The 22,470-nt window shown below is 39.4% G+C and overlaps 1 protein-coding gene across 15 annotated transcripts in view; it reads left to right on the plus strand.

Moving 5' to 3' along the window:
- TRIM2 (tripartite motif containing 2) overlaps nucleotides 1–22,470 on the plus strand; it is an 87,878-nt gene that overhangs the window by 52,909 nt on the left and 12,499 nt on the right. For all 15 annotated transcript variants that reach the window (XM_032108612.1, XM_032108609.1, XM_032108605.1 and 12 more), the window contains 5 exons: nucleotides 5,405–5,556; nucleotides 6,233–6,413; nucleotides 9,421–10,144; nucleotides 16,831–16,934; nucleotides 18,157–18,324. In XM_032108612.1, coding sequence (XP_031964503.1) covers nucleotides 5,405–5,556; nucleotides 6,233–6,413; nucleotides 9,421–10,144; nucleotides 16,831–16,934; nucleotides 18,157–18,324 — 1,329 coding nt within the window. The remainder of the gene's footprint in view (nucleotides 1–5,404; nucleotides 5,557–6,232; nucleotides 6,414–9,420; nucleotides 10,145–16,830; nucleotides 16,935–18,156; nucleotides 18,325–22,470) is intronic.

Below are 22,470 nucleotides of genomic sequence, written 5' to 3' on the forward strand. Positions count from 1 at the left end.
TTGTAAACTGAATGTTGTGCTTCTGTGCAAGCCAAGAAGTATATGTCAGTAGTTTAAGACAACTTTCTGGGAACTGTTTTATTTGATACTCAGTGTAGGTACATTGGTTGTAGAGGAGTAATTCAGCTGATTGGTAATGATTACTGTAACAGAGGAATATCTCTGTTGGAATTAGGTGGACTTGCAGAACTGATGCTGTACACTCTGATTAATGAATAACTGGTGTAACTTTTTTTAATGGGTACTGTACTTATGTGTGTGTACTGGTTACTGATTAATGCATTCCTGGGTTTTGTTTGCATTTTATTTGCTTTCTTTAAAATGAACCGTTGTTTTTTTCTGACATAGCCATTCTGTTAGGAGCCATTTGATTGTGAAATGCAGAAAAAAGTCAAAATTAAGGTGTTACTTGTTTTGTATTTTAAATTATCAGGTGATTATTCTTTGGGTATGTTTAAAAAAACCTGGCTTGTCTACAATCAAAAATATGCTACCTTACACCTCTCTGAGAACTCCTTTATAGGGAAAGGTGCAGTTGTAAGTCCTCTAGCTTACTTGGCTTGCCTTGAAACATAGCGTGTCTTTTAGGATGCTGAATAGTGCGTGATGGGAACATCCTCTCGCTTCAATAAGTATCTGGGAGGGTTGGGGATAGCCTGAGGATGACTCCAATTTAAAGCTTTGTGAAGCTAAGAAATTAAAAGCTAAGTGCACGTATTAGTCCTTGTGATGAGAGGAGCTGAGGTAAGATTTGGGAAGAGCTTCTTGAGGCTGGCCAGGTGGGTCTGGCTGGAAGGGTGCACAGGGCAAGGTGCTGGCCACCTTAGGCCTCACTGAGGAAATGGGCTTATGCTGGCTTCATAGGTTCAGAACAGAGCACTGTGGGGCAAGTAGGTTAGATATTAGGAAATATCTAAAAAATCTTCACCCAGAACGTCTTCCCTGGAACGTGGGGAAGCGGTCACAGCACCAAGCCTGCCAGAGTTCAAGAAGCATTTCGGCAAATGCTTTCAAGCACATGGTGTGACTCTTGGGATGGTCCTGGGCAGGGCCAGGAGTTGGACTTTGATGATCTTTGTAGGTCCCTTCCAGCTCAGGGTATTCTATGATTTCAAGTGCCTGGCTACTAGTAGCTTTACTGGGGGCTTCAGGAAGTGAAAAAGGATTGAGCTGGCAGCTGGAGGAGAATGCCTTTGCAAAACCAGCAGTCATTCTGCACTAAATCCACCCTCCATTAATTTTTACATGTTGCTTGGGGTAGGGTCAGACCCATTGTACTTTTAGTATTTGCATCAAATATTTATTTTAAATATTACCAGTTTTTCTTCGTATTAGCTTGGAAATAAGTTTCTGTTTAAACAAGTTTCTTCAATCATTTCAGCCATCCTGGATTTAAACCTCTCTGATTAAAATGAGATAGAAGCTGATGCAGAGATATTTTCTCATTTGCTTGCCTGTCAGCTTGAAACTTAGCCTTCCTCAGGCCATGTAGATTAGATACTTTCCCTTCCCAGTTGGTCCACTATTCCCATCACTCATATTTTCCATTTGTGTATATGTTTACTTTATTCCTTCTGTGCACATCCTCCCATCCTCTGTTATGGCATCTTTGTTCTGTCTGTTCTTATGAAAAGTGAAACTCAGCTTGTAGTATCTTAATACAGAATATGGTTACCTGTGCCTGAACTATAAAAAAATGCTTTCTTATTTTGACACAACACGGAGCACAAATGTATGTTCTTGTTAAATCAGGGTAATAGGGCACATATGGAACTTTTGAACATACTACAAGATTCTTATCTTCTACCTACACATTAAAATAAGATTGGCTTTATTCTCAGCTGCTAAACACGTGCAGCTCTTGCTGTATATAAAAGCATTCTGGATTGGAAACATTGATCTACAATAATTTAGGGGCAGATACAGCAGCCAGAGCAGGGAAGGCTATGAAATTCTAACTCCATTGTATGTAATGAGTGGTGTAGCCTCTTTGCAGTCACCCATTCTGAAATGTCTATACTTGGGTTTTGTTTGAATTTGAACTGAAAACCAGCTCAGAGTCGACCGTGTTTTTACAATGTACAAGGTGGGGCAATGTATTTTCTGCCTCTAGATGTAACAAGAGAGGATACACAGTATTAAATTAAACACTTTTAACAAGAGAGAATGCCTTCTCTCTGACTAGCTTTTTCTCAAAAGATCGTAGCATAGCTTGGCAACTTGACAGGCATAAGATCTTGCTTACAAAAACATTTCCTGAACTTGTGGAGGTGTTGCTTCCTGCCTGAATGCTTCTCTTGGAAAAATAAAAAATCATCTATCCTTGATATTCTGATGAAGTGACTTCATATCTTACTTACCTTTTAAACACTTCTTTTTTTCTCCTCACCTCTGTACTTCTCACCATGTCACTTACTCGTGTATCCCATTAAAGTGTAATCTATGGGTAAGGCAAAAGCTGTGACTCAGGAGGAAAAAACTCCACGTTCTAAATTTTATCAGGTATTTCAGAGGTACCCTCAGGTAATTCAAACTTGCATTCTTCTGAAAGCCAAATCATACAAAGCTAAGGTACACACTAGCCCTGGGACAGAAGAATTAAGCATGCGTGTGTGACATGAGGAAGGTGGGTGGCAAAGAGCTGACTTATCCTTTTTCTGTAGACTGCTCTTTCAATTCAAACAAATAGAAAGCAGAGGATGAGCAATGTGATTTTAGAGAAGCGGGGCCTGGGATTGATGAGAACTTTTTCCTCAAGACCTGAACTTTGAAGGGCTGGAATTAGTGTGTCTTGGCATTGTGAAATCTAGTTCAGAAGTACTTGCATCCTTGATTATGCAATTTTAAAGGTTTCTGTAAATTCAGTTGAATTACAGTAGCGAAGATGCGCATGAGTCTGTAATTACATCGTAGTGCTGAAATATGCTGGTCTGGTTTAAGGTGGGAATTAGTGGATGGGATTTCAGAACCAGTGGGTTCTGAAATTCAAACTTCATTACAGCTGATGGGAATGTTCTCGTTGAATTTGGTGGAAATACAGCTGAAGCCAGAGCTGGATGCTATAGTATGTCCTGGCCAAGAGCTCTCTTGAATTTGGAAAGGAGAGGTTCAGGCAAATGTCATTTTCTGAGATGTTTTGTAAGGCAAACCTGTCATAGTGAAAAGTTTTCTGGGAGTGTACAAAATGTGATGCCCATGTTTGGCATGGAGGGGAGAGATGAAAAGCCAGTAATACGTGTCTGTCTGTAGTTAGAAATTAGTCTTGCCTGATTAAGAGATGCTAGAAAAAAAATCTTAGGAAATCAGCCTATCTAGAGAGTTGAAGCCTGAATTGTATTAATATTAGGTTTTCCCTCTCCTTCATCTATGCACAGTACAATAATTGTAGTGGGAAATGAAAGCTGCTTCTCTCCAAACATTTTGAATTTGAGGCAAAGACAACTATTTGTACGCAGAGATAGATACACATTAGGTCTTTGTGATCTGTTTGCTATTATCATTTGAGCTTACGTGTTTCTCTGATGTTTGAATAAAGAGGAAGAAAGTTGTTTAGGCTGAACTTCATTATGCCAATGAGATGCTTCCTTTCTTATATATGTGGCTGCAAATATAAAGATATGTGTTATGGGGTGTTCAATAGAAAACAGAAATACTAAATTATTCTAATCACTGTATCCAAAGATAAAAATACTGAATAAATAAAGGGCTTGTTGAAATATCTTGAACCTGAGCATTAAATTATTAAGAGCAGAAAGATTAATTTTGGACATTCATTCAAAAGAAATGAATTTTTTTTTTTTTTTTGGGCCATATAAGAAGATTTCAGAGTTTCCTAATAGAATAGTCTTCCTTTTGGCTGTTTCTGATTGCAGACTTTTGAAGCCTTTGAAAAGAACTTAAATCCTACACTTGGTTTAACTTATTTCCTCCATGCACTGTAAGAATGCATCACATCACAGTGCCTACCAAAGTAACTGTCAGGGCTCGGAGGATCTACTACAATGAGACTGCTAAATTCACAGTGACTGGAGTAGTGTTCATGAGGGTTGACATTGTTTAGAAGGTCTACTTTTTTTCCCCCTTGCTGATCTACTTGATGTTACACAGGTTATTTGGAGCAACTTTTAAATTTTCTCCGAAGTGGCTTACATGAATGGCCAACAAATGACTAAACCCTCATGGCATGTGAATCCCATATCTTGTGAACTGAGATAAGAGGGAAGAATGGGAATAAGATGGAAAGGAGCTTATCAGAGGAAAATCCCTGTTAATGCTAATAGCCACGTGCAAATCATGGTTCTTTCTTTCCCCTCCTTAATTCTCAAGATGCCTTGGAGCAGCCAGCTCTTTTGCCCCGTGCTGTTACAAATCCCTCTGCTCACCTGAAAACAGCTGGTTCTACACAACCATCTCATCAACCAACAACTCTAGCACAGCCATCTTTGTGCAAGATATCTGAGTGCCAGAAGCATCAGCTGAATTATTCAAGATTCTGATGCTATGCTCTGAATGCAAAAGAGCTGCCAATGTCTTGCTTTGAAGCATATACTATGAATTCCCTTATATCCTTTTTTAATAAGCCTAAAATGCTTTGTGCCTAAGGACTTCCAAGCTGTAAAAAAAGGTCTCATGCCAAATTTGCACGTGTGCATTATTTTGACTAACATACGATTTACAGCACTTCTCTGTTTCTTTCCCTTCATGAATATATTCAGAATCTATTACATGTAAAGATCTATTTTTATCTCTAAAGAGCATCTTGCTGGGTACTTAACAGGTTGAAACAATCTCCTCCTCTTTCAAGTATAGATCAGCCCTCCTATTACAATCTCAGATATGAGGTTTTAATGGTTTTAAGGGATTAGTAATGGGATATGGAGATTTTTCCCTGCAGCACATTGGTTCATTTAGGGTGCTTTCCTCTAACAAATAAACATGCTGGTTGGTGATTTCCATTGAGTTTGTGTTCCAAGGGTGGCCTTGTTCTGAAAAGCAGCCTAAGTTTACACTTTCTTTAGCAGATACTATGGGACAACTAAGGATCAAGTTAGTGAGGGTAGTTGAATGCCTGGTTTTTTGGGTTGTTTCATGGAGTGCATGAGAGACACCAAAACTTACTATTACACAGTGTAAAGACAATGTTAAGACCAGCAGTGAAGTCCAGCATTGTATACAGGCTGCTGTTCTGACACTTTATGATAGAATAAGATGCTTTTAAAGGAGCATTTTGATGTAAAATGTGTAAGAATAACAGCCATCTTTTAGGCAGTAAATTATTGGTGCATAAGAAAACAGAAGCTTTGTCTCAGAGCTTGGCTAATAAATGAGTTCAAGACTCAGTAAGATATGCTTTGAGTTATGTTACTGCTGCCATGTTTGAGTGTAGAGTTGTGCACTTTTCCAGGTGATGGAGTTTTACTGCCAGTCCTGTGAGACAGCCATGTGCCGGGAGTGCACAGAGGGAGAACACGCAGAGCATCCCACCGTACCACTCAAGGATGTGGTGGAGCAACACAAGGCTTCCCTCCAAGTCCAATTGGATGCTGTCAACAAAAGGTATGGAGACTCTACTGACTATTTTCCATTTTCAGTTTTATCACTGGCTTCCTGTGCTAACTGGGGTAGATATTTTAATGTGCTGGTGCCATGGGTATTTACCTTGGAAACAGGGATAGTGCAGCTGGAATAAGGACAAAAAATCCATTGAGTGGGATGTACTGAGGGATTAGTGAAAAGAGATTCCTATATGTCTTTCACAAAACAGAGGCCATTCGAAATGCAGCTGTCCTCCAAAGAAGGGGCATAAAATGCTAAGGAAGAAGCTACTATCCAGTTGTTAATTTAATGATAGCTAAATAAATAATACTGGGTGTTAAAAAGACTGGTACAAACACTATGGTGGAAACAAGGCTTAAAAAAAAAGGAAAAGTGGGGTAGATCTAGTTATATCTTCTCGAGTAGATATACAGTATAAAGTACAGAGGATCCAAGGTCTCACTGTTGGTAATGCCTAAAGTCTAATGGATTTGCACAGGGGAAGACTGTGGCTTAGCCTTATTTTATCAGACCAGACCCACTGTGTGGTTATAAAAGGAATGAACTTACTTCTGGGAAATGACCAAATGTAAAGACAGCCTGCTGATGAGAGGGTTTAACCAAAAGATACCAGGGCAAGGGCCAATGTTTAATGACTTTTGAAACAGCAATCTTTGTAATTTAATTCCTCCGTCAGGCTTCCAGAGATTGACTCAGCACTTCATTTTATATCTGAAATCATACACCAGTTAACCAACCAAAAGGCTAGCATCGTAGATGATATTCATTCCACTTTTGATGAACTCCAGAAGACTTTAAATGTGCGAAAGAGTGTGCTGCTCATGGAGCTGGAAGTGAATTACGGCCTTAAACACAAAGTAAGATGCATGTTTTGTTTCAATGAAAAGCTGCTAATTTAATCAGCCAGTTTTTACAAATGGTGTGGGACGCCAGTTTGACAAATTGTGTCTGAGATCCAGAGAACTTTGTTTTCCTGAAATGAAGTGCTGCAGAGCCTCACTTGTGGGTGCCCAGCCTTATAAGATGAGCATGAAGATACAGGCCAAACAATTATTCCTGAAGAACTGAGTAAGGCTGCCTGTTTTGCTTCAAGGCACTGTTTTCCTTTCCAGTGCTTTGATGTCATGATCTAACATATTTCGTGTTAGATGTCACGTGTTGGAATACAAAAAGATTGGAGGGACATCTCACTTTCTTAGGGGAATGCAGAGAGTAATAGATTGCAAAGCTGTATTCACTCTTTTACTTCCTGTTTGGATGATTGAATCTGAGGGTCTTCCCCTTATACTGTAGATTAAGCTTCAGAGGAAGAAAACAGAAACATGTACTTTTACAAAGCAAAGCCTGTAGCCTGGTGGGTAGAAATTTTGTTGAGGATTATTAGGTCTGAATCAGGAAAATTAAAGAATTTAGACCTTATTTTCCTGGGCATCAGTTCTCTGCTTTATAAAGAAAGATTTCTTCCATGAAAGTAGCCTTTAAAAGGCAATAACATCAACAACTGGAGTTTCAAGAGTGCCATTACCAAGCAGCTTGAACATCTCCAGATGTCTGAAGTGGAGGAATGCTGCATTCCTGGATCTAGAATAGGCTTGAAAACATCATTAGAGAGGTATTGAACTGCTGAGCGGGTGGAAATGGAGGAATTCTAACATGTGCACAAGATACGTACTTTTAGGAACATAGGGAGCCCGAAACCATTGGGGCACGGAATTTAGTCATCTCCAGAGCTAAGGAGCAGCTTAGAGAAGTTTTAGCATCAATAATGTGGACTTAGATCCCAGGTTTATCTAAATGTATTCCTGATGTCACAATCTAATCAAGATGTTACACTTCCATAGCAAGCAAATACACTCTGTGTGTGTACAAAGTCTACACAAAATAGAATATGATGTTATTGTTGTTTAAAGAGATTTAAAATAATTTAATAACTACTTTGAGCATTAGAGAATAAAATTTTTATGAAGTTGCACATAAGCAGTAAAAGAGGCATCTACCCTGTTTGTATAAAAAAACCCCAGTTGAAACTGGATTTTAATTTGAATGCACAGTAGTCCTGCAAAATAAGTCAAACCCAAATCATCAATTTTTCTGATCATATGCTTTTAAAAAATGTAACAATAAAAAGGGTACACTTTACTAAAAAAAAGTTGGCAATTCAGTTTGTTGCCCAGTGGACTGAAAGAGTGTAAGATGTAAAATACTCTCTGTACATTTTAAATATTATGTATGTTAGGATTTAATATTTTCCATTTTTGTAATGAAAGAAAGATGTCTTAAGAAAGTATTGATTTTAAAACAGAGCTGCAAATTGTCTTTCTTTTAGTTTGTGACCTGTTATCTGAAGCATGTGGGGTTTTTTCATCCTGGGACCTTATTAGCTATGCTCTCTCTTTAACTACTTATGTCCTTGAGTAAAGACCAAGCAGATTAGAAATGCCTTGTATTGCATCCTGAAAAATTTCTGTATGCCTAGAAAAGCAGAAGACTTGAAATTTCAGTGTAGTCTTGAAACTTGTTCATTCTGTTTTGATTGCAAAAGATTTTGTGTTGTTATCACTTTCCCATGTCAGTAACATGGGAGCCTGGATTTTCTCCAGTGGATGAAAAGCTTAAAGCTTTGAAAAATTCAGAAGAAAATGCCTTTAGAATCCAATGTCTTTACATAGTGTGTCTCAGCAAGGGAAGAGTATTTCATAGCAATAAATACATCCAGTCTCTAAGTTTACTTTACATCAACAGAAACGTTTCAAAAATATTTACTTTTCAGTGATGGTCAACAAAAAAGCTTCTCTAATCCACAGTCATGTCTGTGCCCTGGTTCTTCTCTGTAGGAAAAACATACCAAGTGTATGACTGGGTACCTTCGTTTGGGGATTTTATCAGTGGAGAGTGTGGGGGGCAGCTGCAATGTTTCCTTGACTATCATGAATGTCTCTGCTAGGTTGCTAAAATTCAGGGATCCTTTTTCCAATTCACTGCAAAATTGGTTTAAAAAAAAAAAGTTAGCCCAGTTGCCAGCCCGCACTTAACAATTTTGAGGTCAAGGATTTTAAGGACTTTAGACTGAGGGCCAGAACTGACCCTATAATAGAAGCTCTTTCATAGTCTTAACTATGGAGTGGCTACTTGCTGCCCACCAAAATTTCAGGCTACTCAGTCCAACTCTTCCCACTATCCACAGCCCATTCTGTATGTTTTGCTTTCCTGCCTGCTGAAAGTGAGGAATCAATTTACCTTCTTCTAGGGAGATTTTTCCTTTCTTCACTTATTTGGTTCAGGAATCCCCCTTTTCCTCAGAATGGATGTGCATCCAGGTCTTGAGGCCTTGTTGTCCATTTCCATAGAGGAGTAACCCACATATTCCCCTGGCTCTGAAGAAATAGTGTCAAGAAGTTTCTTGCAGCCTCTCTTATTAATGGGCTTCATGACTCCAAAATATCTCTGCATCTGTGAACACAACTAATTTCCAGTAACTGTCTCATTAACCATGACTGCTGAGAGTTAAATGGAGCAGGGTTCAAGCTCCTACATTTGTTGCTGGGTTTTTGCTCAAAAAAACCCAAACCAAAACAAACAAAAAACCCCCCCGCAACAAGATAGGTGGGGCAGTAATTCAATCTACTGTGCCAGTGGATCTGTAAAGTCTTGAATACCCAAACCAGGTTGTTTTTTTGTGTTGCAGCATTATATTCCAAATACAGGTTAGTGATCAGTGTGGTACTTCTTCTAAAATGAAGGTTTAAATTAAACTCTAAAATAAGACATCATAAATTTGGTTCCTACAAAGACCTTTAGATGCTACATCTTCATAGGATAGGTCTTGTAACACAATGCTAATCTGGTGTTTGGTAATGCGCACAGGTCCTCCAGACACAGCTGGATACCTTGCTAGAAGGACAGGAAAGCATTAAAAGCTGCAGCAACTTTACAGCCCAAGCCCTCAACCACGGCACCGAAACCGAAGTGCTGCTGGTGAAGAAGCAAATGAGTGACAAGCTGAACGAACTGGCCGAGCGGGACTTCCCGCTGCAGCCCCGTGAAAACGATCAGTTGGACTTTATCGTGGAAACAGAAGGCCTGAAGAAGTCCATTCACAACCTGGGGACTATTTTAACCACCAATGCTGTTGCCTCTGAAACAGTTGCCACCGGTGAGGGACTGAGGCAGACAGTGATCGGACAGCCCATGTCTGTTACCATCACAACCAAGGACAAAGATGGGGAGCTCTGTAAATCTGGGAATGCTTACCTCACTGCTGAACTGAGCACGCCTGATGGGAGTGTAGCAGATGGAGAAATACTTGACAACAAAAATGGCACTTACGAATTTTTGTATACTGTTCAGAAAGAAGGGGACTTCACTTTGTCACTGAGACTTTATGATCAACATATCAAGGGCAGCCCATTCAAACTTAAAGTGGTCAGGTCAGCAGATGTGTCCCCTACCACTGAAGGGGTTAAGAGGCGTGTTAAATCTCCTGGCAGTGGTCATGTGAAGCAGAAAGCTGTGAAGAGACCTGCAAGCATGTACAGCACTGGCAAAAGAAAAGAGAATCCCATTGAAGATGATTTGATCTTCAGAATAGGTAGGTGACTTGGCTGCCTGTTGACATACTTAAAAACAGTTCAGGGAAACTGAATGAAAAAGTTTAGTTATTGTAAAGCTAAAGATGTAAGTAGAGCAACCGGGTAATACCATTCAGCCTCTTGACTTTTGTTTATATGTAAATTTTGGAAGTATACACTTCAAAAATAGTTTGCAGCAAATATTTAATTGGGATTTTGGTTGAGAAATGGATACATTTGATTTGGGGTATTTAAAAAATTGTTAATATTCTTATTACAAAGCTTTTGGTATGGATTAAAGTAATTCAGCTTGTAATTTCGCTTCTGTATCCCTTGCTTCTAGTGAGCAGTTTCTGGCTTGACTACCAAACAGTGGTATGGTTCTGGTTTGGCCTTTGTTGGTAGTGGTGCTGTTTGTTAGATTTTTTTTTTCCTTGTTTTTTAAACTACTCTTTCCAACACACCATAAATTCTAGAAGTCTTAAATGTTTTCCCAGAAGTGCAGAGCCTTTTAGTTGTGTCATGATGCAACCATGACCATGGGCTTTATTTTTGAGTTCTACCTTCTCCCCTTCACCACTCAAAATAGGAAGATGCATTTCATTAGAGCAAGAGCTATGCATGTCTCAGAACTTTTGCTCCATGAAACCTCTTGGAGTGTCCATATTTGGGATATAATGATCACTATTTTATAGAAAAAACAGAGCTGAAAGTAATATTTCATGTTCAGTTTTCAGCCACTCATTTCACAGAATGACCCTCTATAGAGATGTTCCTCTGGGCTTCTGTGGGCTTACGTATGCATTGTCTGAAAGGTCACAATGCTCTAGGGTTTTACAATCTTCCAAATTATGCAGGTAAAACTTCTGACATTTTCACAAGGATTGCCTTCATGGAGTTCATTTACTTCCAGTTTCAGCTCACTTTGAAAAGTTAAGGTTTGATTCATTTGTTGATGAGGTAATGTAAAGTTTATCATTGTTCTCCAACACAACTGTGTATCTGTTTTGAACCCATTGTTGAATTCCTCCAATGGCCCTGACCAAATCTGGGTCTGTATTGTAAGCTGGGCAAGATAAATCTTCTATTTGGGCTGCCAGAAGCTCACACAGCTGTGTTGGAGAATCACACTGTAATATTCCTCTGGGCATCCAAGTATATGGAGTGTGCTATTGTATGTATGCTGATGTATGGGCTTTTATGCACACAAGTAAATTGATCAGCTGCTAGCAGGGGATTGTTCTCCTGCTAGTATTAACAAGAGATAGCACAAATGCAACATTAGTGCATTTGTTCATGGGGATGTGTGTATTGTATCTTCTGCCAATTCTGTGTTATTTGTGGCTTTTAAAATGGCATGTGGTTCTCTTCAGACATTCCAAGGTCAAATTATTGACTATACGCTCACAGATTTCATTATTTACAAGAGCAGAGTATTTCTTGCATCCTTTTTCTCTCTCAATAATTTATATCCTCAACCTATTATTTTTTTTAAACAGGTGTAATCTCTAAGAGTGTGTCCATGCAATATCTGTGTAGCATGTCCTTAGTCTATACAAATGAAAACAAGAATGTTCTTATGAGATCTAGAAAATAATTGTTGCCCAATGATTTTTCTACCTCTACAACTGGTAGAAAGCACTAAAGTGAGAGGGAAGTCTTTCATTACCCTGCTTTTGTGCCCTAGACCCATGCCGAGCAGAGGTGAGGGGTGTTCGCAGTATTAGCCACTTCCACCTTCCCTGGTAAATCTCTTCCATGTCCTTCAAAGAAGGGTTAAGAGACATGGTTGTTATCAGCTGCTCTGTCTAGGACCCCATCTTATGTTCTAACTCTGCCATGCTGCACTGTGTGCCTTGGTATTTTTTCTCTTCTGGCACTTTTTGTGACTGGGTTCTTTGACACCATTTAGCAGTAGTGGTTCTATTTCCCACTTTAACAGCTTTTTTCTCTTCGTTTATTTATATTTGGAATTGGCATCAGATACAGCCAGATGGAGAGTTGGCCCTCTGCTAGAAAGTTCAATTTTCCTTTTCCTCAGACCGTTAAGTTGTCTGTTAAGTCACGTAACTGAGCATCTAAGTTTAGCTGGTACATTAATATGTAAAATAAAACATTGCCTTTAACAGAACTTCTGTCAGCCTCCTTACTAGGTGTGAATGTCGTCTTCTGTTCTGTTATCAATGCTGAAAGCAAATAGGAGACTTACTGTGAATTTACTCCACATAAACCCTTACAAACAAGGCCTATGTAATAATAGCTTTAGTGCAGTTTAAAAAGCAGGCTTAGAGGGAGCAAAAGGATTCTTGATTGGGTGTTTCACAGAATCACAAAAGAAATAAGGTTGGAAGGGACCACAGTGGGTCATCTGGTCCAGCCTCCCTGCTGTAGGAATAGGAATGCCTAGTAATGGGAAAAAATAATTTCCGTTTCCAGTTTATTGGCTCAAATCCCTCTGATGTTCGTCGTGAACTCTATGGGTTTGTGATGGCCAGTGTGGAATTTTGCCAGGCCTGCACTGCATTGCATTGCATTGCATTGCAGTCGTACCTGTATTGGACTGGGGGGAAGGAAGAACTCTTGATATCACATTGCTGGCAAAGTCCCCAGCACCTTTCTGATGTGCTGATGACAGAGACCTGGCCTGGATTTGACTCTTTTTATTTGAGGTTTGGCTGCTGTGAGAGCAAAGAACTTTGGAGGTGCACCTACCCCTAGGTTTGTCCATGCCTGTCTGTGGTGACAGGGTCTCTGCTGCACAAGCTTGGGGGTGGTCTTGGCCAAGCTTTTAGGGACAGATGCTGTGTAAAGCAAATTAACACAAACCAGTCCATCTTCACTACCAACAGTGTGTGGGCATATCTGCCAGAGTTCCTACTGAATTATTCATTCCTCTTTAAAGGTTACAAACAGTGTGCCTTCAACCAGCAGACTGACTAATTTTAAAACATAGAGTTACGTGGGAAGGATTAGAAAGACTGACATTTCTTTTACAGCAAGCACATAGGGTTAACAATCCAGTGCAGTTTTACTCCAGAGATTTCTGTGTTTCGGCTGCATCCATTATGAGAGGGGGCATCACAGCCTCATAATGTGTAAGATTTGACTAAATATCTTTTAGCACTCTGAGGAAAAAAGAAAGGAAGCTGGGAAACAAGAAAATTCCTTGATGCCTGTCTATGCAGTATGTATGTAGACCTTTCCACGCAGTTTAGTTTTACCTTCTGTTCCAGTACCACATAGGAAAGAGTCAAAGAAGAATTACTTGTAGTGCTGTAGGCAGGAAAGAAATGGTTCCTACACAACAGGTTATGGCCACTCACAACCTCTAAAGTCTTCCAATAATCTATAATATTTCTGCAGTTTGATTTTATCTCTCTGAATCTATTCCCTTCCTGCTGGAGGAACTGACACATTTTTTTCTTTGTATTTTAGGAATCTGGGGAACCTAAGTTAGCAAGCAGGGGGGTTATTATTCATATTAGTAAAACTTAGAAAGCAAAACCCACTCCTTCTCTTACTATGAACATTAAAAATATACACTATACAAGTTTGTTCAGATTCCCAGGACTTGAAGAGCAAATTGTTACTACAGTTACATGGAGTAATTTTTAACATCTCCTGTGATTGTTAATGGGCTTTTAGATTATTTTTTCCCTTCTTTTTGGTGAGATTCAGTATGGCCTCTATTGTGCAAGAGTAAAAGATTGAAATTACGAAGCATTTTATGTGTGCTAGAATTGTCTTGAGAAGAAAATAGATACCTTCTTTGTTGAAAGCTAAATTAATTGGTTTGTGCAGGCTATGCTCAGTAATACCAGACAGAATTAGACAGAGCTAAAACAAATCTGATTATTATCTTTATACAAAAATGGTATAAAAGGAGATACTCCACAGGCCACAGATCTGCTTCCTAATAACTCTGTTCAGCCTTCCCCTTTTGAAATCTCTCCTGTTTTCTCCCAGTCCCCAGCAGCTTGCAGTAAAATATCTGTCTTTTCCTGCTTTGTGCCCTGCACTAGCTCAGAAGAGGAGGGAGATAAAGCTGGGCAACGAAGGGCACAAAAGATGCAGGCTTTCATCTCTTGACCAGGCTGCTTGGGAAACACTGGAATGAGGCTCCTACTGGTTCCAGCCCTGTGCAATTGAAATGTTGGTGCCTTCCTAGGCTAAGGAGAGATGGGTGACTGCCTGTGATGGAGAGAAGACAAAACATGAAATGCCTTGATACAGAGGGGTAGTATCTTGCAGTAAAAGACTTGCTGAAGACTCTCTCTTAGGCAGGTATGTTCATAAGGAAGGACTTTCTGCTTACGAAGAGAGCTATCATCCTTTGGTATTGCAGAGTCAGTTGCAAAAGCCTGCTTTTCCAGAGGCTGACAGGCTTTCCTCTCATCATCTGAAGTGCCTGCGCTTGGCTTCAGATCTTTGCTGGAGTAGTGAATTATTCAAAATGGAAAGTTCAAAGTTATCTGATTTCCTCTTGAACATACATTAGAAAATAAGCTTTGTTCTACAGAGGAATTCTGCAAAGGAATTTCTGCCATTGCAGAGCAGGTTGTATAAAGGCCTGTATGCAAATTAGGACCTAGGTGATAGGTTTAATAGCTGCAAAGCGCTAGGTACAAGGACATTGCATGGAGCTGAATTTCATCTGCACACTGTGCTAACAAATTGCTATTTCTTAAACTTACTGTGAAACGTGACTGTGGCATTCCTGTGTAATTTCTTCAGTTTTTCCTTTGATGTATATTTACAAGGTTCCACTGAAGTAACTTTTTATATAGGTCTCTCTTATCTTTAAAAACAAAATTCCTTGACTTTCAAGAACATTTTTCTAAGGCTAAAGAGCATACATTCCATAAAGTTTGTGCTAGTTGGTTCCAGATGCTCTAGCTTATGCCTTCTCTTTTCTAACAAATGTTTTCCCTTTACTCTCAGTAGTAAAAGGAATGTTTCTCCCTTTTCATCCATTCTCTTTGGCTAAGAAGCAAAAAGGAAACTTATCATTAGCATATGGTGGAAAAAAATTGCTGCATGCATCCCTCAGGCACTGCTTATTAAAAGAATAAACAGAAAGTATGGCTCAAGTATGGCTAATGTAATTGGTATGTAACTCACTATTCCCTGAATATGTACTTTTACCTTGCAGTACAAAAACTGAGAAGCATTTGCCTTATTTAGAGGATGAAGCAGATGGAATTGAAGAAAATAAGTCTTGAAACAAAGGGACATTCTTGCAGCACTGAGTGCAGAGAAATTAAATGTTACTTGTTTGCCAGTGACAGGAAATATGCATCCCACAGCCATCACCACAGAAGAAAGAAGGGTTGTTACGAGCATGCACATCCCTGATGAAAGCTAAATACAAATTAGAGCTGATATGTATGTCTTACATTCGGCATCACAGTCAGAACAGTTTTAATCACTGAGCTCCAGGATATTTTGGACTAACTAAAATGAAATACAAGTTTTTCAGTTAAAACCATATATTGGAACCAGTTAATGTCTGATACACAGCCAGTGAATGCTTGTAAAAATATTTCACCGAGAAAAACAGCGCTGCATCCAAATCTTAGAAAGAACAGCTTATAGAGTTGGTGGTTGGTTGGTGGGGTTTTTTTGTTTTGTTTCAGAATTCCTTCATTTATTATGAATAATAATTGGAGTCCAAGATCATAACTGCAGTCTTTTTTAAAGACCCCTGAGCCTCCTTTACAAACAAATCAGGAATTTGGATCCTGTTCCTGTGTTCCAGGTGTAATTTGGACCAGCCACTTCAGAGCTGATCTTTTAAAGACATCAGTTTGCTCTGTGCTGCTCCTTGGAACGTCTCAGAACAAACATCTAAGTAATAAGCCACCTAAACTTAATGAACTGTTGTGAAAAATTGACATTTTACAACTCCTTATTACCTTAAGCCACTGGGTAAAAGACTTACAGGTCTATGTAAATCACGAGTGCATTTATCCTGGGTTAAAATGAGACTACTGTGTGTGGACACTGCTTCTTTAGAACAACCCAAGGTGTCTGCAGAAGCATTCAGTCTCCAGGTGTTGGTCTTCATTGGACCACAAGTCCCAATGTTCAAAGCTAGTTCTTCATCTGAATTTCCCTGCTAAGGGAATTTTTGAAGCCTATGACTGAAAACTGTATATGAGGCAATAGGAAACTTCCCTGTCTTGAAATGGCCCCATCCAGAGTGATACGTTTTATCCCAGCTTTGTGATTTCACTGAGGAGTCTTAGCTAATGGTACTAAACCCGTGTCATCTGTCCAAGTTCTTACCTAAGCCTCTGTCTGTATGTTCCCAGGTACTGCCCCTTTAACTGCCTTTTCAGTGGAATAAAAAGCTGCAGTTTAAAAAAAGTCCATCACTTATGTAAAAACCTTTTACTACTTCCCTCATACAAGAGGCAATTTGTGAACACTGATTTATGAAGGCCAAAGAGACAATTAATGTTGATGGAGGCTAGGGTGACACACATGCTGAAGAGTGAGAACAGTCCCTTGAACAATCCCTGCTTGTAGGTAGATTTGTGTATCTGTTACTGAGAGGGTTCTTTGAAGTTGTAGCAGTGAGAACAACTCTTCAAAATAAAAATCCTTTGATCAGAAATGTAATAATTGCATGTGTTGGCATTTGGGTCCTAACTGATTAGTCCTGTCTAACCTGATTTCTTATGTGCTTTGTGTTCAATTTTAGGCACCAAAGGAAGAAATAAAGGGGAATTTACAAATCTTCAAGGTGTAGCTGCATCTACAAATGGAAAAATATTAATAGCAGACAGTAACAACCAGTGTGTGCAGGTATGAGGGGATGAAGATATGCCACTTTCAGTGTTTTTCTCCTTGCCCCTACACCTCTGCCTGTTTTGTAGTCCCAGAAAGACACACTTTGTACAATTCAGGCAGAACAGAAAATACAAGGGAAGCTCAACTTATCACCCATTAACATTCCATCTTCTTGACCTGAAGCTGTGTTTTTCAGATCTGTACTATATCTAGTATATAATCAGAGTTTATTTCCATTCCTTATGATGTTTGGCAATGAATGAAAAAATAAGTTGTGCAATAATCTGGAAAAATGCCTTTTTGTAAATATAATTTTACATTGTAAATTTTATCACTCTCATGTTTTGAAATATAAATCTAGGGCAAGGTGCCACAAATAAAATTTCTTAAGGAAGTACAAATAGAAAAATAAACATGTAGATGTCATTTTCAAGTGGCTTTTAATCTATTTAATTGATTTCTCTTTCTGATATCATGATCCAGTCTTTTCTGTGGTAGTACCCCGACACCCATAATTTCTTGGCTTCTGTAACCTGTGTGAAAATCAAGCTGTATTTTTTCTTTGCTTGCCATGTATCTTTTTTACCATTAACAATTTGTCATCACTCTCCAGGCTGCCCATGTGGTAGCAATGAACACGGCAGCAGCATGTGGCTTGTTCTTGTATGTGAGAACCAGCAAGCCACATGCCATGAGAACTCGTTTCCAGGCCTTTTCAAAGAGACAGAGTCAAGTATTCATCAGCACCCTCATGCTTCACAACTTGCAGCCACTTCAGAGGAACTTCAGTGTCTAGTTACCTGGCTTGGGGACACAATCAGTGGACATGTTTCTATGTTTTCTACAGACTTAGTGCTTGACTGTGGCTGAGTCACTCAGTGCCTCAGTTTCCTCATTTCTAGTAAGGGAATAATACCATCCCCTCCCACCTGAGAGAGACATTGTGAAGCTTAATTCACTAATGTTTGTGAAGTACTTTGAGATCACTGAAGAAACAGTGCAATGTAAGTGTGGAAATTTTTTTTTTTTTTTTTTTTTTTGAAATTCGGGTCCAGATGGAAGCTTCTTCTTAAATTAGACAAATCACTTTCAAATATGGACTGTGTAAACGTGGTTCATGTTTCCAGCTCTCTTCCTGTCTATAGTGTTCATTAGTGACTTGCTAAAATCTAAGCTTCAAGAAATAGGTGATGGTCATATGTGGACATAATTTTAAAAGTCATGTTTTCTCTTACAGATATTTTCCAATGATGGTCAGTTCAAAAGCCGTTTTGGCATACGAGGAAGGTCTCCTGGCCAGCTGCAGCGGCCAACAGGAGTGGCTGTGCATCCCAGTGGTGACATCATTATTGCAGACTATGATAACAAATGGGTTAGCATATTCTCATCAGATGGAAAATTTAAGGTATGAGTTACGATGTTAACTCTCCTAAGCTTTCTCTGTCCTACAAAGGAATGCAAAGTAACATTGTTTTTCGAGAAACTGCATAGTTTGGCTGTAACTTAGTCTAAATTCCATTGTTGTGCTCTGGGAACCCCTGACACAGCCACATCGTATAATTAATAGGAGGAGATCACAGCAGTAATGCTAATGTTATACCAAGCAGAGACAACATGTTCCATACTGGGTGCTTAGATGCCTTTCTGTAACTTATGGTCGAGCATAGCAAGTGCCAGCAAGGCTAGTTGGACTAGCTCAGCAACCTTCGCATCATTAGTACTCTGATTGTACAGAAGGGCGTGTGCAGGTATATGTATGCACACAGACAAACACAAAATCTTCCAAGGAGTACATGAAGCTCTTCAGTGACATATGGAGGAGAAAAAGAAGGTAGCAGACTGATGATGACTTTGTCTTTTGTTCCATACTTCTCAGCAAATGTAGTGTATAATTCATGTATGATCCTGTTGCTAATAAAAGCAAGGAAAGGTAACCCAGGGTGTTGTTCCAGTGCTACAGCATGGACAGGACTGTTTTAGGTGGTGTGTTGTGCACTGAAAAAACTGAAAGACAGTAATGATATTGTAGGTTTCAGAAATCAGAAATTCTAAGGAAAGCACACCTCATATTTTCATAGCAACTCTGATCCCTGTAATGAGAGTAAAATAAGACAGCTACTACACTACATTGATGATTTCCAACCTGCAGTATTTATTTTGCTTGGGTTCAGGTGCAGTTCCAGAGAGAATTGAAGGTTTCCACCATTTGGTGCTGTTCTCTGAATGCATGTTACCAAGTCTGGTGATGCACATTAGAGAGAGCCACCTCTGGCAGAGGTTAGCAGTACTCACTCATTGGGATAATGGACCTGCAGGGAAATTTCTGCCCTAGGTACTTAGTTCTGGAGTACTTAGTTCTAGATACTTAGTTCTGCATTGGAGAGAAATGACCTGTTTGGCTAATTTTCTGGTAGCGTAATGACCAAAAAGCTCAGGTTCTGAGCTGCTTATGTGTGCAGCAAGAAATCGCCTTCCTCTGAATAGTCTTTGCAAAGTGACAAATACAAATATGCAATTGTGCTTACGTAGTCCTCAGTGAGCTCCCTCTAAGAAACTGGTGTGTATGCTTTTAGAAGTATCCAGATCATGTATAGACTTCAAGCTAAAATAAAACGATGCTAAAATGTAATGCAAGTGTTAAAAAAATACAGATTACTTGCATTTGCGGAGAGAATGTGATTTTACTTGTCAAGTAATTTTGAAAATGTACAGTTACACAGGAAAACCTTGGTTTTGGCTGAAGTCCCTAAATGAAATGAAAACACCTAAACAAACCCAAAGAAATACATGATTTAGTTAAGAATCCAAATACTCTGAGTATCCTAAGCATATTTTAAATAATTATTAACATCTTTGTGAACTGGCTTGATCAGGACACAGAGCATGGAGGGCTTGTTTTCCTTCCTCCTTAAGATAAGCTCTAAATCCAGCATTTTGGATGGAGCCAACTCTGGAGGAAAAAAACCCTGGAGAAGGCAGGACCCTATGTACAATATACTACCAGCAGAGAGACAGGTATTGAAAGAAATGAATTATTAATGTAGTTCCTCTGATGTGAAGCCTAGCTTTGTTTTCAGTCAATGTTTTTGTTGGATTGCAAAAGCTATGTAATGTTGGCAATGTTTGTATGGTTAATACAAATTAACGCATCAGACTTCATAGTTCTTGGGACTAGATGGATTAAATGAGAGATGAAACATCAGTGATATAAAATAATATTTTTAGATTCAATGCAATCAATGCATTATGAGAGGGAAAAGAAATGTTTGTAGAAGAATTTTTTTATACAGAGGGTAGGCATATATGTGCAGGGCAGGTGGCAGAGCATGTGTGTGGGGAGAGCAGGAGTGAGGCAGGGGGAGCACTGGGATGGAAACAGGGATGGGCATTGAGCACAGGGCCACACTGAGGAACTGTGATGGGAGTAGGGGGTCCTGTATTGGTGCAGCACTGGTTCAGGGGATCCTGTACTGCACAGTGCAGCTGGACAGCTGTGCTGGGGAGGAGGGGTGCAGGTGGGGTGAGCACAGGGCCTGGGGGAACTGTGGGGGGACACACACAGGGTTGGGAGGTCATGTCCACCGAGGGTGAGGCTGTGATATGGGGGGCAGTCAGTACCATGAAGGGATGGGGCTTGTATTGGGCATGAATGGTGCAGGACTAGGAGTTAGACTCGATGAGCCTTGTGAGTCCCTTCCAACTCAGGATTTTATTCTATGATGGGGTTAAATAAAATATATTGGAAGCACAAAACATAGATATAACAGATCTAGCCTGTGGGAATCTGGGCAAAACCTTGTAATTTCTTGTGTGTTGGAAGTGGTAATTCTTACAGGAGTCTTGTCAGATTAAATTGGGTAGTGTTTGCTAAGGTAACAGAGAGAGAGAGAAATGGATTATGGCATTTGCCTTCAAAGGACTGTGCCTGCAAGTCCTTGTGTAAGACCTCTGATGCAGGTGGCCTGCTAGTTGTTAACTCAGCAATATCAAGGGACTATTTTGAGCTTAAACTAACTATTTTTGATGTTGTCCCTTTCCTTCTGTATTTATTTACACTTACTCTCCCTTAGCAGAGTTTTAATAGTCATGTGAGCCATAAGGCAAATTTCCCTGGAGCCAGACCCAGGCATCTCCCTGATTACAGCACTGGACTGATTCCCCTTGGCAACCTCCACTGCCAGGCAGAAAAGTGTCACCTTCCTCAGTTGCTGGCAGCAAGAAAGACAGAGCTCTGTTTTCTCAAGGCTGTAAAACTTACATAATGCAGCGGCGGATAAACTCTAATCTAAGGTTGCACCAAAACACAAGCTTCTTCACATGAAAGGCTGTATTATCCTGGAAATGATAAAGACTCCGATTGGGTTTTAGGATTCAGGGATTCTGTTTCTGGCTGTGCTACAGATCTCACGGGTACCTAGTTATCTTCATTTCACTTCCCAGTGTTTTTTTTTTTTTTTTCATCTGTAAAGGGCATAGAATAGTGCTGGCTTCCTCTGTCAAGTACTCTGAAATTGCTTAAGAAAACTGTTGCAGCAGACACTGCACTAGGCTAAGGAGAGAGGGTGTGGTGAAGCAGCTGTACCAGCTCCTCACCAGTGTGGTGTTCAAACCTAGTGAAGGAACTGGACAATAGAGCCAAGAGAATGATTCCTGTTCCTCTGAGAAGAGAATTGTTTTCTTTCTAGTCTTGAAGAGTTATATATAAGATGGTAACCTTGTTATCAACCAACCAAGGCTCTGCAAGTTAAGATCAAATTTAGGTAAGTGGGAAAAGATGAAAGGATACATTTCATATGTCAAACTTCTTTTTCTTTGTCTCACTAGAGGAATTAAGGAAAGAGCTGTGCAAAGCTGGTTGCATGTTCAGATGGGAATAGGTAGTGTAGTTAAATGGTCACAATTGAATTTTGACAGTCACATGAATGATAAATCCACTTATTGTGTGATATTGCAATGTGTGACAAAGCTGTATCTCCTTATTAGAGAAGTTCTCAAACAGAAAAAGATGGTATGTTGAAAGTTTGTAATTAATTGCTGACAATCTTGAATCTTTCAGACAGCAACAAGATTGGTAAAGTTAAACTTAAGCCCTAACACACTTAGTTCTACAGAGGAAAAGTCTTCATAAATTTTTATATAGGCTAGCTGAATTTTTTTTTTTTTTACCTCTAGGAATATCCCACAGTAGAATATTTTCCAGCCTGGTAGGGTGACTTTATAAACACATGTTTGAAAACCAGTCTAAATTCCTAAGAGCCTATAAAATAAGGGACATTATGTCCTTGACTGAATTCAATTAAACACATTATTTGTATTAAGGGTTTACATGATCCATTATACTGTATTCATTTCTAATGGAAAAAAAGCCTGAAAATACTTCCATTCATACACTTAACTGGAGTGGCTGGGTTTCATAATGTTCTGTTCTAAATAATCAAACCTATAATTCTAAGAAACTTTCTGAAATAAAAATATACAAAGATTATGTTCAGCCAGATCCAGTAATGTGTCATCAGCATATTTTGATCTAAACTGGAAACAGATTTTTAGT

The sequence above is a fragment of the Corvus moneduloides genome, chromosome 5, assembly GCF_009650955.1.
Source record: "Corvus moneduloides isolate bCorMon1 chromosome 5, bCorMon1.pri, whole genome shotgun sequence".
NCBI classification, from domain to species: Eukaryota; Metazoa; Chordata; class Aves; order Passeriformes; family Corvidae; genus Corvus; species Corvus moneduloides.